This window comes from Carex rostrata, chromosome 25 (assembly GCF_964058835.1).
Source record: "Carex rostrata chromosome 25, lpCarRost1.2, whole genome shotgun sequence".
NCBI classification, from domain to species: Eukaryota; Viridiplantae; Streptophyta; class Magnoliopsida; order Poales; family Cyperaceae; genus Carex; species Carex rostrata.
In genome coordinates, this window is record NC_135942.1 from 2,707,197 (window position 1) to 2,725,697 (window position 18,501).

The following is an 18,501-nucleotide window of genomic DNA, read 5'->3' on the forward strand; positions in this document are numbered from 1 at the left end:
AATTTCGCTTAAATATGTTGAATATTTAACTACAAAACAGAAATAAATCGGATAATAATTAAAAATATATTATAATAAAACAATAATACCCGGATCGTGTATGAAACACTGTCCTTAAGCGAATTCCGTCTCTACCGTACAAGATGGAACCGCAACCAAGATAATCCGGGGTTATCAACTTCTTGGACATGACCTTGGAAGTGACTGACGATAACTCCGCAATATCTAGCAATTGATGAGAATTTAATCAATTGATATAATTATTGGATATAGAAATGAGATTGTGGAAGATTAGAAGAGAGAAGTTTACAAGTACAAACTTTGATATTAGTCTCACTCTTACTTCCCACGGACACACAGTACATGAGCCTCTAAGTCATATTTATAGCTTTCTAATGTCGGTTGGCAGGTTCTAAATAATATATATATTAATCCTAAGTAGTTTCTAGTCAATTCCTATTATCAATCTATTACCAACTTTGATATGCCGGTTGTAAATGAAACAAAGTCGGTTTGACTCTTTCTAGAGTTTTCATGATCCTCAAAATCAATATACAACTCAAATTCATTCTCATGTCTTGTCTAGCTACAATTTTTGACCAAAGGTTAGAAGATTTGACTTTTCTTCTTTCAATAAAAAAAAAAAAAATCAAATTTTGAGTTTTATAAAATTAGTTCCAACATAATGAAGGTCTTCTACCCCTTTCTGAAACACACCTTAATGTCCCTATTTATATTAGCTAATGAAATACTTTAAATACTAGATATTTTATTTATTTATATATTTAATTTAACCAACATTACAAAGTTGATTTGAATTTTCTGAAAAAATCTCCGCAGGTGCTGACTTAATGGTCCTTTCTATGGAATTAAAATATGGATGCATCTATCTATCTAGTAGTTTATATTATTTTTAAATTATTTCTATAGATAAAAATTCTGTTTTTTTTTCTACTTTGAAGTTGTTGAGTCGGTTTCAAGTTGAGTTATTTTTTGTACAGGACGCTCCAGGTGCATCCAGGTTTCAAGTTAAATCCATTGAATTAGCTGGTATTACAAAAAGAGAAAAATTAGCTCGTGTTCTCTTTTTCCTCTCTCTCACTTTCTCGTGTAATCGAAGGTAAGTTTCCTTTTCTCTCTCTGCAATTTTGTTGGTTCGTCGTTTATTTAATTGGGGAAAAACAAATTTTGAATTCCTGTACAAATCATGGCTCTATACCAGATTTGAGGCCAATTTTGGTTTTGCAAATGTTTTTTTTTGGAACAAATCTATACCTAAGTAAAGCAATTTCTTGAATTGACCTAATTCCAGCTAAACTATAGGAAAAATTGGGAATTTCTGGAGACGCAACACCATTCTAGGAGATTTCTGTGAAATTGCAATGTGCAATTATTTTCTTTAGAAAGAAATTCCCCATTTTTGTTAGTTCAGTAGCTTTATGGTAACTAACGACAAAAGGATCAAAGTTTGCATTGAGACTGATATTTCAAGTTAAATTTTGAATTGCAAATCCAGCTTTATTTTTTGGACTGAGTAATTGCCGCACTTCTGGGTACTTCATTCAACAATAATGTACCACAGTAATTAGGTCATGTACCATATTGACTGGGAATTCATATCACCTAAGGTAACAGAATATTTCTGTTTTGATTCGGACCATCCGATTAGAATCTGCACGAATATTAAAGGGCCCTGTGCATTCTACGTCGGGCTGGATTGGCCTGAATTCTGATTGGACAGTCCGAATCTAAACAGAAATATTCTGTTACCTCAGAGCATATGGACTATAGACTGGTATAGAAATGAACTTGACAAATACTGATTTTAGAGACAGCAAAAGAAAAAAAAAACATCTCTTAAATACTGTGTTAATTACAATAATAAGAGCTATCTTAAATAATACTATTACTTATTCTTTTTTTAGACCATCTTCTTTTTAAGGGATTTTAAAAAACAAAGGTCCTCTTCAACTACATAACAAGAATAAAAATTAAGTTAAAGGAAATATATGACTACAAAATTTAACTATATGATTTCCATGAAGATGTCAACAAATTCTCTTTGCAAAACTAGGAGTTAGGTTGAAGCTAAAATGATGTTATTCTAACTAAAAAAGAAAATGAAAAAACAAAATAATGGGAAAAGCAAAAATTAAGGATCTCTAAACTAAGAGATAATAAAAGAAGCATGTAATTCTAGCCTGCATCATGCATTTTATTTGGTTTTGACATTTCTTTTCTTATGGTTTATGCAGAGAATTTGCTATACTGCAAATAATTAAAAGACATAAGAAAATTGATTTTATTGAGAAAGAGGAAGTCAGCATATGGTCTTGATGAAATCTTGAAAAAATGGAAAATAAAGTTGCTATATGTCTCTCCCTCGATACGAATCTCCCATCGATTCCCACTATCAGCACCAAAGAAGCAACAGTAGCACTGGAAAGTGGAAATAGCACAAATTTTGTCAATCAAGGTTTTCTTTTCATGTTATTTATGAACAATTTTCTAACATTGCCAACAGAAATTAGAAAGGCATGCTTAGGATTTTCTAAGGGGTAATACGGTAATTGTTTCAGGAGAACCACTTTTTAATAACAAAAAGGTTCCATTGCCTTGTTCCTTGGTTGTCATTTTTTAAATGGATATTGAGTTATACTTCAATTGATATCTTGTTCCCTCTGACTTCCAGCTGCTATAGTTTGGCATGATACGAGAAAAAAATGGGTAGGAGATGCATCCAAGAAATCCAAAAGACCACCACCTGAACCCATTATAAGGTGAGGTCTCTCTCTCTCTCTCCCCAGTACATGCAGTATTGCTATGTTGCTGTATAATTAAAACTTCTGGGTGTTTTCATTTGTGCTGGACTTTTTTTTTTTTTCCTTTTTAGGTTCTTCTGTTGAGATCCATTAAATCATCCTTATTGTATGTACCATGCTGGTATTGTACCAGTTGTAAATGTTTTTTAGTAATATTAATTGTCATTCTGATTTTTGCAAATGTTTTGTCAGTAATATTGGAATTTTGCAGATAAATGCCCACAATTCATCCTTATTAAACAGGAAACAGCAATTAATTGTGGCATTTAGAAAGTACATTGTTCTTGAAATGGATAAGGAATTATGTGGAATGTTATAGTTTATATTAGAATAATTTTCTTTTGAACCTACTAAATCATGTCAGATAATATTGCATAAGAGCATTTATTTAAATTTTCTCCTCAACAAAGCGATTAGGGTTTAGCAAATCATAAGACTTTCAAAAGAAACATAGGAGAAACTGGATTTTGAGAAAAGAGTACTTCAATTGACCCTGTATGAAGTTCGGTCAAAACATAGTTGGGGTTGTTAAATTAAAGGGAAAGTTCTTTTATTTTACCTGCTGATTAATAGTGATCTTTTTGCAAGAAGTCCCTATAAGTTTTAAGAATCCTATATAACCGTTACTAAAATGATTCAATGCGCAGCTGGTGCACAACTTATGAGGATCTCCTCTCAGGCAGCCAACACTTCCCGCAGCCAATTCCTTTAACTGTAAGGCCTCCTCATTTATTCTAGGTTTTACAGTACTGGCCTTCTTGTACCAGTTCTGTACTGGTACAGACCTGAACAGCAGTTTTGTGTTGGGTTCAATCTCCTTTGCTAAATCCTTCATTACTTTCAAGGATTTATTTAAAAACTTCATTTTTTCCGGCATGTCAGCTAATTCTCTCCTTTTTTTTTCATTTTTTTATTCGTTTTTTTTTTCCATACCGTTACGATGAAGCTGGTATAGGTACATTTTGGAGGGACTAATCAATTTGTTATTATTTTCAGGAGATGGTCGATTTTTTGGTTGATATCTGGCATGAAGAGGGGTTGTATGATTAGGTTAATAGGCTCTACCGGTTCAAATATTTATTCAATCAGATCCTTCCATTGAAACTAACGATTGAACCTTGAGATAAGGGGTTTCTCTAATTTTAACAGTCTGTGAGGTAGATTTCAGAAAATTCTTGACTGGTGGGCGTGCATCTTCTTCTTGCTTCAAACAAAGCAAGGTTGTTGTAACTTAAATCTTGATCCATCTTACCTATGTTGGTTAATTGAGCTATTTTTTATCCAGAATATTCAAGCATTAATATTAAATTACAAATTTGCAGATTATATAACATTTGTGTGTATTATAAAATACTGACTGGTGTGTGTACTACCACTATAATAGAACTAAGATTTTGGGGGAGTTATTTGGCTCGTTTGGAAAATTTTCGTTTTGGATTCGTCGACCAATCCTTTCAGAATCTGCTCGGTCAAGTTTGAAATTAGGTGGATTTTCAAAAAGAAAAAAAGTTTGAAATTAGGTGATAATTTGTATATCTTCTATGTATATAGCAAATGACGAAGTAGACACGAATTATACGATAATAAGGTTACCAATATATGTATTAGGAGCCTACAATGATGACTAACAATTTTTTCATGGATTTAGCTGTATAACTCAAATATTAGTGCTGCAAGCAGCAATGCAAACATAAAAAGTTCAAAGAAAATTGAAGGATCATCAGATAATTTTTTTATGCATAATATTTGTTGTATCTGTTTAGTTTTGTGTTATGCACACAAAAAAGAAACAATTTAAGTTGATCTCTCAATTTTGATAATTTTATGATCACAAATGATGCCTAAATTGATTAAGAATATTAACAGATACACACCAACGCAATGTTAATGCAATTTGACAAAATTTTCTTCATAATATTTATTATATCTCTTTGATATAACACATATAAACTTATATACATGTAAAATTCATAATTCAGAGTTCATCTATCGTGTGTTTGTGATTTTATGATAAGAAAAGACACCTAAAGTAACTAAAATATTAGCAGACACACAAGTTACTGTAAATACATTTTGACAAGATTTTATGCATAATTTTTGTTGTATCAATTTGATTCAGCATGGATAAATTTATGCAAGTGTAAAATATATAAGTTGGATTTTATTCATCAGGTTTGGCAATTTTATGATCACAAATGATGCCTAAATTAATTAAAAACATCAACATACATCCACAATACATTGTAAATGTATTTTAGCATAATGCTATGCATTATAAATTCATTATATCAGAAGTTTATGCATAATATGTATCATGCATAAAAAATAAACTAAATTGCATATTATGCTGTAAATTTATTCCGACAAAATCTTATGAATAAATATTTGATATATCTACTTGAGATTTATTATACCACCAGTGCTTAAGGATCTAGAAAATATTGAAATATGATAAATATATTTATTCCCATCGTGCATAGTCATTTACCTAAGTAAATAATTAATTAAATAGAATGTCAATAAAAATTAATAATTAGAAAAGTCTGGACTAGAACTCCTTCATCCTTGTCTAGGAAAACCAGTAAACCCAGGGGAACCCTATATCTAAAACTTAATTTATGTTTTACACAGTACATAATATTTGGGATTTTCAAGCACCTAAACACAAAAATTATCTGGAAATAGAATTTGTAATAATGCTATTTACAAATTTTCAAAAATTAAACTGCTCCTGTATAGGTTTCAACAAATTAAAGGCCTAAATGTCTCTGCGGCAGAGGGGACAGGATCCATGTTCAATTAACCAACCATCGATACATTGCATGTGAAATGTGTGCTGACAACTTGGCAATATCCGTACCATTTGTTTGACTCGAAAATCCTTCAAAAAATAAAATAAATCATAAGTTAAAAATTGAAATTGCTTGATAAAACTAAGGGGAATATCTATATTGGTCATAACTCATAAGCCCAATTTTAGAAGTAAAGATATTAACAGAGCTATTTTAATTTCACACAGTACATGATATCTAATTATCTATATTGGTCATGACTCAGCAAGTCTCATGTCATAGTGCAATTGGATTATTTTTATATGGTTTTTAAAAAAATCTTGATTGCAGAAAGTTATGGTTTATTATTGAAAAATCACAGTTTGAAAACCCAAAAAAATTCACAATAGTTATTACAACGAGGTGTTTCATTTTATGTCATTTTTTAATATGGTTGTACTTATTTGTTGAATCCAAAATCACAATTGTTCACTCGGTAATACAAAATATCTCCTACAATTTATTTCTAGAAGATTATAAAATGCAAGTTTTATTTGTTTTATTGTCTACACATGAATCTATGACTTCCATTTTTATTCAAAATATTATAAAATTTGTCTCATTTCTTACCCGTTAGAAAAATGAAATGATACACATTGTTGGCAATTATATAACTTGATTTTATAATTTTTGTGTTTTTGCAAGCATGGACATACATTCAAGATGTATCCAATAAATATCATCACAAATTAGATGCCACCATGACAAATACCAAATTTAACATAAAAAATTCAAAATTGAACCTCACAGATTGGTTATATACAATTTATAAGAAGAAATTCCATAATAGAAAATAATATAAAAATGAAACCAAAGAATTACAAGTCCATATCATCTGAGGTAACAAAATATTTTTGTTTACATCCGGACCCTTTGATCAGAATCCGCACCAATTCAGCTCAAGATAGAATGCACGGACTCCTTTAATATTCGTGCGGATTCTGATCGGACGGTACTGATCTAAACAGAATTATTATGTTACCTTATATGATATGAATTTGCACAATCGCACTACATGCCAGCTGAAGTCAAAGAAAAATCCAGTTGGACTGATTTTTCTAAAGCAAAGCCTAGAGTTTACTATGGGCTCTAAAACCATGGCTTTTCTTTTCTAGCCCAATCAGCAAAAGATGCTAGGCTTTTTCAAACCATGGTTTTAGCAAATTCTTGGTTATGTTTAGCAATTATAAAATGTGGAGGTAAGGAAATAATTTATATCACCACTCAGGCTTCTCACACTAGACAAAAACTATAATCTATATCAATAATAGAACAGAAAGATTTTACCTGAAGGCAAACAGAACAGGAATTATTACCCGCCGCATCGGTGAAATTTACTGTGGTAATTTTTTCCTTTGGGATATTATCAAGGGCATTCCTTGAAATGCCTTTAGTGCCCCCAGTTTCAAACAGGTCTGTATTATCTCCAAAGGGAGATATGGTCATACTCATCTGTAATTTAAAGAAGATTCTGGCATGTATTAGATTCTGAAAGGCACTGTTTCAATTATAACATTAATTCAATGCTGTCAGTTTTAAGACCAACAATAGAAACCTTGTTTTCTCATAGAGGGTTTTCTTGGATTGGTTTGCAATAAGATGTAGGTACTATTCTGGTATCAAATGAAGAGATCTTGACCTATTGCAAGTTTCTCAAATACAGGGAATAGAGGTCCCTCCATGTCTAAATCTTTTACCAGTAAGCTATCAATTCAGATGGTCAGTTTTAATTTTTATGATGATATAAGAAAGAATAGAGATGACATTTTACCTGACTCATCACAGCATTTTGTACAGCAGGATACACCTTTTCCCATACTATTCTACCATTCAACAAGCTTGATATTATATCCATCTGGATGAAAATTCATTTGTTTTGTCATCATCAAATTAATCATCCCTGAAATCCTTAATTAGTTGTACTTAAAAAATTATATAGATTTGAGTGAGGCTATGGTACTATGCATAACGTATATTGGTCCATATTATGGATCAATATCTCTATTTTGAAAGTCCAAACAGTCGATCTTAACCGTTCAACGTGATCTTCATATAAAAATGTACTTGTAGACCAAATTATATATATTTTAGAAATTTTGTACTTCTTTTAAGATAGGTAGAAAATCACTTGATCTTAAAATTCTAGACCATTTTTATAGTGATTTTCACCTATCTAAAAATAATAAAAAAAATTTCTAAAAAATGTAAAATTTAGTCTACAAGTACATTTTCATATGGAGATCATGTTGAACAGTTCAGATTGACTATTTGGACTTTTAAAACAAAGATATTGATCCATAGTACATACCAATATGAGCTATGCATAGTACCATAACCTCACTTGATAGATTTTGTCTTGTGCCAAATTATGCTAAAATGATGAGCAAATGAATGCTGTGAAGTCTATAAAGGTTTACCACATAAATTAAGCTATCTTTAGCTGATTCACCAGAGTTCCATATGTTGATAGATGATTCAACAGCTTCAATGCAGAAAACGGCACCAGTGATAGCCCCGATAGCAGCGCCACGAAAGATCCCGCACTCCGTGGCCAAACCCATTAGAAAACCAATGACAATTCCTACAACTGAGCCAACTGCATGGAACAAGAAAACAAAGACCAGAAAAAAGGAAAATGAGAAAGGAAATTTTGATAGTGCTTCCAAGACTAATTCTTTGTACATAAAATATCAACTTATAATAGTTAAAAATAATATAAATTGGAAAAACAATACAACAACAACAATAACATTCAAACACGTTTAGATAAGTTGACATTGAGAAAGTTTGATATTTTGCAGAATAACCCTTTAATTTCTGTAAATGTAAAGAAATGCATCAGATACAATGTAGAATACAATGATGATTTAGAATTCCTTACTAGCAACATCGGGCATTTATCGAAACAAGAAAATTCTTTATCTCATCCTATATATGCATGTATTATATATCTTATAAATCAGTCTGTGATGTCTCTGATTGCAGAAGCATTTTTCCTGTAATGAATTGTTCAAGAGATTTGTAAATTCCCTGCAGTACGTACTGCATGATGTTTGGATTAACAAAAGGTTCACATTCGCATGCACCATACAGAAAATTCTTCATAGCTTGATATATAATATATAAACATAATTGCAGCAATTTATAATACAAACTTACCCAGAGCTATGCCACAAGTGAGCACTGCAAATATAACTCTACCAACTACTGCAAACATCTTTTTTCTTTTTTCTTTTTTTTGGGGGGGGGGAGGTTTAAAGAGCTCAAGTATCAATGAAGGGCTGAAGGGTTATATATGGAAATATATAGTTAGAAAAAAATTAGGTTAAAAAGCATAATTTAATTTAAACAGGTGAAAGAGATGGTGGCAGAATTTATTTCAGATTTTGGGTTTTCTTTTGTATGAAATAGAAATGTGTACAAATGAAGCTCTCACGAAAGTTCAGAAAGGTCCAAACAGAGAAGACTTGGAGTTGGACGTTGCTCGTTAGAGAGAAACCAGAGAGTGCTTTGTTATGAAATCCCCAACTTGCACCCCCATATTGCACTGGATGAAATAAGGGCATGTAATTAACACATATTTTTTTGTTTGGTAATTCAAAATATATAATTGAGAAGATTTAACATTTTCAATAAGAAGCGTTTGTTGGATCTGGTTCATTTGGTTTTCAACTGATACGACAAATTTTGGATTAAAGGTTTCGGTTTGGTTAAATTTTTGAATTACTTAAATTACTTTGATTTTTCATTTGATTTGGTGAAATTTATTTTGTTTCGGTTCAACTGCTATATATATCTTGATATTTAATTATTTCTATGATTATTAAATTTATTTGTATATGTATTGAATTTTGATATGTTGAAATTAAATCTCTCTTATTTCAGTTCAACCAAATAAATTGAATTCGGTGGGTTCAAAAGATTTTTGAAAATCGAATAAACATTTAATTTGACTATTTTAATTTAGTTTTAACCAACCGACCATTTGAACACCGCTATTTTCAATATAAAGAAAAATTTGTGTATGGCAAAGAACTCAGAACGTCTCTTAAGGCTGAAAATTGGAAAAAAAAAATCTTAAAACAAAATAAAAGGCAGGCAGCACTTTTATATCCATTTTTAAAAAAAACTGCTATTATTCATTTTATAAAGAAGTGAGGAGGAAAAGCATATTATTTTGTTTTGATGAAATGAGCATACAACATGTACGTATAATATTTTTCATACTTAATATTTATAGTAACTCTTTGGAAATTTTTGTATTGTTATGAATGCTTGAGATGTTACAAAATATCTAAAAGTTGTTTTAATAGGCTTGAGTTTTAAAAGTAAGCTGTTTCAATAAAATAAATTATCTAGGAAAAATATTTTTGAATTTTTATTAACATGGGATGAGGATTTAAGACTTTCATCTCAATATAATGTCAATATTAAATTTCAAACCTACAACTTTTACATGAAAAAAATATCTTTTAGCTACTTAATTAAACATGATTCTTTCATTTTCGGAAAACTTGTTGAAATATTGTTAGTTTTTTACTTTTTTCAGAAATATCTTAACTTCATTTGTACATAAAAGTTTCCTAATTTTTTATATTAAAAACCTCCAAAATAAATAAATAAAAAATAACCTGATTTTCAACAAAATTTCAGAAGTAACCTTATGGCTTAATAATCCATCAATTTTGGAAGCAACAAAAGAAGCAAAAATATCTTTCTTAAGAGGAGCAGCTAGAAGATCTTTCTCAACAAGAGGATCTTTTTCAACAGACGCCAATGTTGAAGAGTTTCATTTTTTTATATTGTTCCAATTTTAATTTGTAGTGACAACTAAAATTTATGCTTAGGAGTTTAATGTATGGCATTTATTTCCATTAAACTCCTAAGCATAAATTTGTAGTGACAGCTTAATTTCTCTCTCCTGCCCACTCCAAATCATTTCCAACCCACTTCAGAGGCAGAGAGAAGGGAGAAAGAAAGGAAGGCGATTTTTTTGCCGATTTCGGACAAATTTCAGGCGACTGCTACAGGTATTTTTTATATTTAAATATTTTTTTAATTACTTTCTAATTTTTTAATTACTGTACCCTTATTCTATAATTACTGTACAATTAGTCTTTAATTACTATCATAATTAGCTTTTAAATTGCTATTAAGAATCAATATATTATCCTGTAATCCTTATGAAATTATTTTTTAAATGTAGTTTGTCAAGGAAAAAATGTTAGTTGCACTGTATGTGGGTGGTAAGCTAACTAAGAGTGCAGAGGGCATGTCTTACTCGAAAGATGCCGCATTTAACTTCCAGGTTAATGAAAGTAACACATTTCTGGAACTTAAGCAACTAGTATATGAAAAAACTGGTGCAAACCCCAACCGGTATGACATACAATTGGCTACATGGATTGACACACAAAGGGTTGGGGGGGAGGGGGGGGGGGGGGGGGGGGGGTAGACCTTACTTTGTGAGTTATCCTATAATAGATGAGGACTTGTGGAGAGGTGTGTACCATCAATTTGAGTCTAGGGGGTCCCGATAATAGACTTATATTCCAATAGGGTTTCCTAGGCTAGGGCTAGACTTTAGGTTATGACAACCAGGGGTACCACCACTCCTCTTATGACAACCAGGGGTACCACAGCCCCGGTTATGACAACCCGGGGTACCACAACTCCTCTTATGACAACCCGGGGTACCATAACTCTCCTGAGTTTACTGAAGAGTTACCACCACCACCCAGACAAGCACCCATAATCCCTAGATTTCAATCTATGCTAGAGTCAAGACCGGTACACTTACCCGTTAATCGAAATGATACTGATATTGATGCCATACCAGAAAGGGAAATAGAAATAGGGGATGAATACCAAGGGATTTAGGAATCTGATGACTTATCAGATGGTGATGCAAATGTACCAGGTTTATCCAGGGAAGAAAAATTTCCGATTAGAGGTCAGGGGAATAGACATCTGGTCGCCATATTCAACGATACCACGACTTTCGAAGAGGTAAACATTAGTTTCTTTTGTTCTCGTGTTGTATACAATCATGAACTTGGCCCAGGGCAACTTTATACCAACATAGATGAACTTATAAAAAAATCAATGAGACTCATGTTCACAGCAACTGGAAAAGTAAAATATACAAAAGGGACCGAACAAGGTTAGTTGTGATATGTAAAACTGTCCCGCATTATGATTTCTGCCTTTTTACAACCCCTACGGGTGTGGAGGAAGCATGGATAATTAAGAAGTGTGAACCACCTCATACATGCAAGTCTGCATCTACAATGATAAACCATTCACAGGTGACGGCATCACTAATTGCCGATGCAATTGAGCAAGACATTAAGGAGGACCCATCGATGAGCATCCAGGAGGTGGCTAGGGCCATCAGACACAGATAAAAATATGTAACCCCAAAATACAATAGGCTGTGGAGAGGTTATGAACTTGCGGTTTGTAGAATATTCGATAGTTGGAAGGATTTATCCTAAACCCTAATTGAATTTTTATCGCATTCAAAATCACAATCACAATCACAATCACAATTACATTTAATCGAATCAAATTCAACAATTACACAACTTAATAACATTCAATCAAATCAAATCGAAAACTTACCCAAGAGAGAGGAGTGGCAGCAAGGTAGAGGGCGGGGGAGGCGCGGAGTCACAGTGGTGTAGGTGGCAAAGAGCGAGGGAGAGAGAGAGCGAGGGAGCTAGGAGGTGGCGGAGAGGGTTGGGAGGCACCGGGTTTTTTTTTCCTTTCTTCTGGTGCGGAGGGAAAGGAGAGAACGAGAGGGAGAGGGGGAGTGGGGGTCACAGGTAGGGTTTAATCTCTAGCGGTCCGCCCGTGGCCCAGGCGGTCAGGTCCCTAGCAGACCGCCCCTGCCTCAGGCGGTCTGTTAGAGATCTGAACTACCCCCAGGTCAGGCAGTTGGGGTAGATTTAAAAAAAAAAAGAACTCAAATGAGGGGGCAGATTAGTAAAAAAAAATATTTTTTAGGGTTTTAATAAAAATGCCCGAAGTATCTATCTACTTGTGTGCTCTTGTTTCTTGCATTAACTTAATTTGAATGTTGAAATATAATTATTTTAAGTGCGACTCCTTAGAATGCATATCAACTCGCGCGATTTTAATCAAAATTTGAATTCAATCTAAGTTTGAATTTTAGTATGATTCTATACGATGAAAGATTATGTCAATATTATCAGAATACAACTTCAATAAAATACCTTTTTTCTTAATCATTAGAACATGTTTAGATATATGAAATTGTACGAGATAAGATTTAATGGATAAAGTGTTTCACAAGTCAATTTACGGAAAAACCTTACTCGTGAAAATACACAAAAATGTTGTACGATATATATGTAGGATTAATTGTTTGGTTGTACTAAGAGAATAATTATAAAAAAAAAAATATTTCTATCAAAAGCATAATTGAATGCAGTTTTTTTTTTAATTAATAGTTATCGATGCAAACTAATAAGTCAAATACTAATTGAGTGACCTTTAATAAAATTAATCTTCTAACACAAATATTTACTATTGACTGGTGATTAATTACAATTAAGTGCTAGTGATTATTTTTTTTCCAAACTAATCCAGAAACAAAGGGAAACAAAAATTAAATATGACAAGATGGGTTATAAAAAACTCTAAGCTCCATACACAAGTTACGTAAAAAGTTAACAAACAATAAAAAATAAAAAATAAAAAATCCTCCCACCTAAATTAAAATACAAGTAGGCAGTCGCTTGCTCTTATTTGCCATCAACATATAAGAACTATCTTTCATATCAATAGAAAAAATATGAAATTTGACCAAAGATTTTTCCCAACAACTTGTGAAGGAGATAGATGATTGGTGGTATTCTTAATTTATTCCAATTTGATATTACAATGACCAGCCCACGGGTTAATTAGGAAAAAGTTCTCAATTGAACTAAAATATAATTTCTCATTCAGTGTGTTAGACATCCTAATGCATCCTTAAACAAATCTTAATTTACTAAGATAATATTTTTCATGTAAAAGATGCATATTGAAAAATATCTCTTTTCAATATGTGGTTGGTGTGGGATAAATCTTTCGTTTAAGATTTAGTCCAAGAAAACAATTAATATTAAAATTTAAATAAATGCACAAAAAGTCGGTCATTTTATGTGTGCTATAACGTGTTTTGAAGGTTGTTTCTGTACAAAAAATAATATCCGTGTGACGATTAGGTTTATCTATAGAGTATTCTACAATTTTTCCCCAATACATTAATTATTTTTGTAATATTTGATATTAAAAAGGTACACTTTTTATTAGGCAAGTCCGCAAGTACCAACCAAGCGCAACAGCAAAAGCAATAAGAAGAAGCTAAGTTAAAGTACGAAGGTGGTTAATATTATTGCTCTCTCTAGAAATATACTTTAATTTAGATGATATCTCTTGGTGTGTGTGTGATGATTAAAAATATTTGGTTGGTTAGTTATAAAATTGAGAGGCAAGTACTAAGCCAAAAGTTTTAGTTAAATCGATTATGAGTAGACTTAAAGAAAGAAAATTCGACCTGCCTTCTTTTCTAGATTGTCTTTCTTTTTGAAAAGTATTTTTAATATTTCTGAAGTATCTACCAACCGAAACACACAATTTAATATTATCAACTTACAGGCGTACAACTTTTTTTAAGAAAAATATGATATTTTTTTTTAAGAAAAATATTATCTTTATTTTTAGGAATTACGATTATTATTTATGAGTTATCTACTAACCAAAACGCTCAATATAATATTATCAATTTGCTCGCGTACAATATTTTTCTCTTAACAAAACTAATATTATTTTTACGCTCAACCGTGTGCTTCTTTCAAAAATTATCTTTCCTTTTAGAAACTATGGTTAGTCAGAACCTCTATTTTTTTTTTAATTTTAATTATGTATATTAAAATTTAATTGAAATTTATTTTAATTTTTAATTTTTATATGATTGAGCATTCTTGATACAATGCTATATTCAGGGCGGAAGACTTTCAATGTATCGGGGTCAATCATATAATTTTTGTATACTTCGAATGGGGAGTCGATCATTTTTATAGTTATGTCACATTTTACTCTAAAATATACAAAATATTATGTATAATTATAATTTTTTTGAAAATAAATGGGTCAATTGACCCCCATAGCTTCCTACTATATCCGCCTCTGGTTATATTTGTACATGTAGTAGCTAAGCAGTTAGAATTTCACTCTATTATTGTAGTATATGTATAGACTTCAATCATATATGTAGTAGCTAAGCATAAATTTTGGCGTGAATCATGTAGTAGCTAAGCTGAAGAAAAATCCGTTAATCTTGTTCGTTTGCCTCACTAGACGGTGAATTCATATGTCGCTAGGTTTTGGCGTGATAGGACCGCTTCCGCCTACAATCACGTCCGTAAAAGGACCGCTTGCGCCTACGATCACGTCCGTGAAGGGACCTCGTCAGCCTACAATCACATCTGTGACAGGACCGCTTTCGCCTACAGTCAAGTTAACGAGGGATCCAGTAGAACACTAGATCCAATGTATACATCCCAATATGCAAGCATATTGGCCCCTGTTCAATTACCATATTTGTTCTTTCTCAAAAACACATTTATTCAATCACACAGTTCATGTCATGCTCAATACATCCTATTCATGCAAGTCCATTGGTCAATAAATGAATCCTATAATTTCATGCAAATCATTTATGCCTACTCAAGTCATACGAATGGTTCAAAAACAACATGCATAAATCCAACTAATGCAATAATAATAAACAGTTGAATGATAATAGGAAAGTAAAATGGTTTTGTAAAGTCTAGAAAACCCGCACCTGTTTACGTAGTAAATTATTGGCCGTTATCTACATCTCTTACTTCCTCAAGAATCGAACCTAAGAAATAAACATACCTCTAAGTAATAAGGTTTGAATTCACGTATTCTTATTTTCTGAAGTTCTCTATTTTTTTATTATATTCATAGATTATTAGTCTTAACTTCTAAACTTTAATTAGTTTAATTCTTTAATATTATAATACTATTAAGTCAAGACAATTTAAAAATTAAAAGACAGAAAAAAACTAAAGCAATTTAAAATTTTATGTCACAGATCCTTTTTTATTATAAATAAATAAATCAAATAACCGAAACTTGTTTATTTAGGAATCCAACTGTCTTTTATCTAAGGAATATATTATAGTTTTGTTTTCAAATTTTAACATCCAACAAACAAAGAGATGAGACTAGGGTTGTCTTCAGATTTTGGTTGGTTGAATTGGACTTTAATGGACCATAATTAATTAATCTTACCGATTTGGACTACTGACAAATTATGTTTTCTGCAGTTTTAATTTTCATCCTTAAATATAAAGTTACCTAGACTTATAGGTTCGTAATTTGGAAAAATTTACTACATAAGAGTCATATAATTTTCTGTTACGGTTTAAACCAGACTGATTTCAACTTAATCGGAATTTCCAGTGAGTAGGAATTGTTAAATTAGTCGACATAAGTCTGCAATTTCCGAACAGCACTGTTTACTGATTTTAGAATTTTATGGAGAATTCTACGTTCAGAATTTGGGATAGGTTTCTAAACAAAAGTTGTAGACACTGAAGTTAACTTTCCAGGTATTAAATTTTATTTAATTCCGAATTAATATGAATGAGCTGAGATTAGAATACTAACAACTATCTGTCTGAAAAATCCAGCTGAAGCTGAATTTAGAAGGTTATCAAAAAAGGATAGTTCAAATCTAGATTTTAATTATAGGTTTGATTAGTATTTATGTCCTAATTGTTACGGCCAGGTAAGAAGACATTTACTTTAGAAATGTTTGTATTTCTACAAGATTTATTACGATATTTTCTATATAGATAACTATGTGTGCAATCCTAACTCAAAGTGTGTGTATATTAGATTGGTTTCTCATTTGGACTCTTCTTTTACAAAGTGTTTAACTTTTCTTTACATTCTAAAATGTATCTAGTCATGATGAAGTGTTACATATATATATTACAATAATCTTTACATTCTCTCGTAATGATTTATGTTAATTACTAAAATGTTGAGGTGACGGACGTTACAGGTATTTAGTTAATATTATATATCCTCTGCATGCTTTGCTTTATATCTTTATCCTAATGGTTGATCCAGTATATAAGCTTGAAACACTGTGATACTGATACGCGTAGAATAGGCTAAAGGGTTATTGAGCTTCATTATTTTAATTTGGATGGAGAATAAGTACTATTATAAATGTTAAAATTAATGTAATTAAGAATCCCATCAAAGTTATAAAGTGTAACTAGAGGAATAATAATAGAGCGAGTCTGACATTTTTATAAGGGTCAAATTCTTATTTTTGCGTCAAAACAAAATTATGTAGCTGTATTAACAAGAACAAGAGAATGTTTAGTTTATTTAAATACAATCCGCATTTTAAATCCATGGATGTATTAACAAGAACAATTGAGAACGTTTGTAATTAGAAGAAAATGAATTGTGTGCCATTAATTCATTGAAGATGCATGCGGACCCATCTGAAAGTGCATGCGGTTGCACCTATGACCTATCGCATCAAAATACAAGGATACAGATACTAATCACCTTTTCATAAATATTTCTATAGATACTAATCACCTATGGCTGTTATATGATTGGAGGTCGATCGTATGATGAGATCTGAAGTGTCTGGAGACTTCAAGCAGATGCTATGACTGGTCTAAAAACTATGCACTGTAGTAGAAATGAAGAGGAGAAATGAAGAGGGTTTGAAGATAGCACATACTTTAGCAAACCATCATAGGATTTATTATTGGGATAGAACGGGTAATATACAAATCTTGTATTCGACATTTGATGTAGTAAGAATCTGATGTAATTGGCCTACGGGCTAGTTATCAGTGACAGTATGTTCAAAAAAATATATATATACATATATTCGTAGCCAAATGACAGATATATATTTTGTGTTAATAATTGCAATTCTATGACAGCTTAGCTTGAGACTGGGGTTCTGAACAAGCTAGTTATCAGTGACAGTATGATAATCATGTGTGATAATCAAATCGTCGTTTAAACATGTATGATAATCAACACGAATTCGGATTACCTCAGCCCTCAGGTACTAGCCTCAAGCAAATTACAAACGGACAGCTAAGTACCTGGTAAGTAGGATTCAGATTCAATCAACACTGTTACACTGGGTTCACGCGAAGTGAACACCACATGAGATTTATTCAAGACTCATTTATTTAACCAATAAGAAATCCCGCAGCGAACCCATGTGATAGAGCCATGTTCCCAAGGTCCTTTTTAAACTTCAATCTGGGCTATGAACAAGATCGGGATTAAGACCTCTTTATTGAGAGGCCAACTCGGGATATAATGCAAAATTCATGATTGAAGTCCTTCATAATGAAAGCCCATAATGAATGTCTTTATCGGGCCAACTTCCGCTCCTCGCGGCTCAAGGCCCTAAAGTCGGGTTCTCAGTAATAACTGTTCGTAACCGTTTACGACGTCACATGATCACTGAGTAACCACGATCACATGACCTCGTAACTAATTCACGAACTGCTTTACTTCTGGCAGAAGTAAGGCGGTACAGAGATCACACTATATATGGCCCTCCCTTCGACAGGAAAGGGCAAACAAAAGACAATACACACTTACCCCCTCACACACACACACACTTCGAGATATCAGACATGAAAGAGTACGATATCTCCGAGATCCGCTCCTTTGTCTCCGAAGTAATCAACTGACTTTCGAGATTTAGAACCCAAGATTATCCTTTGATCTCTCCGGGTTGCTCACCTCTC

General features: G+C 32.1%; 2 protein-coding genes across 3 annotated transcripts; one reads left to right on the forward strand and one right to left on the reverse strand.

Moving 5' to 3' along the window:
- Nucleotides 1–975: 975 nt before the first annotated feature.
- Nucleotides 976–4,148, forward strand: LOC144576261 (zinc finger protein). 2 transcript variants are annotated; one of them, XM_078326576.1, is made up of 5 exons: nt 976–1,120; nt 2,256–2,476; nt 2,693–2,780; nt 3,470–3,536; nt 3,819–4,148. In XM_078326576.1, exons 2-5 carry the CDS (start codon nt 2,353–2,355, stop codon nt 3,870–3,872), a joined length of 333 nt encoding a protein of 110 aa, XP_078182702.1. In that variant the 5' UTR covers nt 976–1,120; nt 2,256–2,352; the 3' UTR covers nt 3,873–4,148. The 2 variants fall into 2 exon arrangements, with proteins under 2 accessions (XP_078182702.1, XP_078182703.1); XM_078326577.1 differs by lacking the exon at nt 976–1,120 and having other exon boundaries at nt 1,328–2,476.
- Nucleotides 4,149–5,462: 1,314 nt separating this feature from the next.
- On the reverse strand, nt 5,463–8,876 carry LOC144543653 (NEP1-interacting protein 2-like). Its single transcript, XM_078291990.1, has 5 exons — nt 8,813–8,876; nt 8,071–8,249; nt 7,425–7,508; nt 6,941–7,105; nt 5,463–5,703 (listed from the first exon to the last, which is right to left on the reverse strand). Exons 1-5 carry the CDS (start codon nt 8,868–8,870, stop codon nt 5,581–5,583), a joined length of 609 nt encoding a protein of 202 aa, XP_078148116.1. The 5' UTR covers nt 8,871–8,876; the 3' UTR covers nt 5,463–5,580.
- Nucleotides 8,877–18,501: the final 9,625 nt, after the last annotated feature.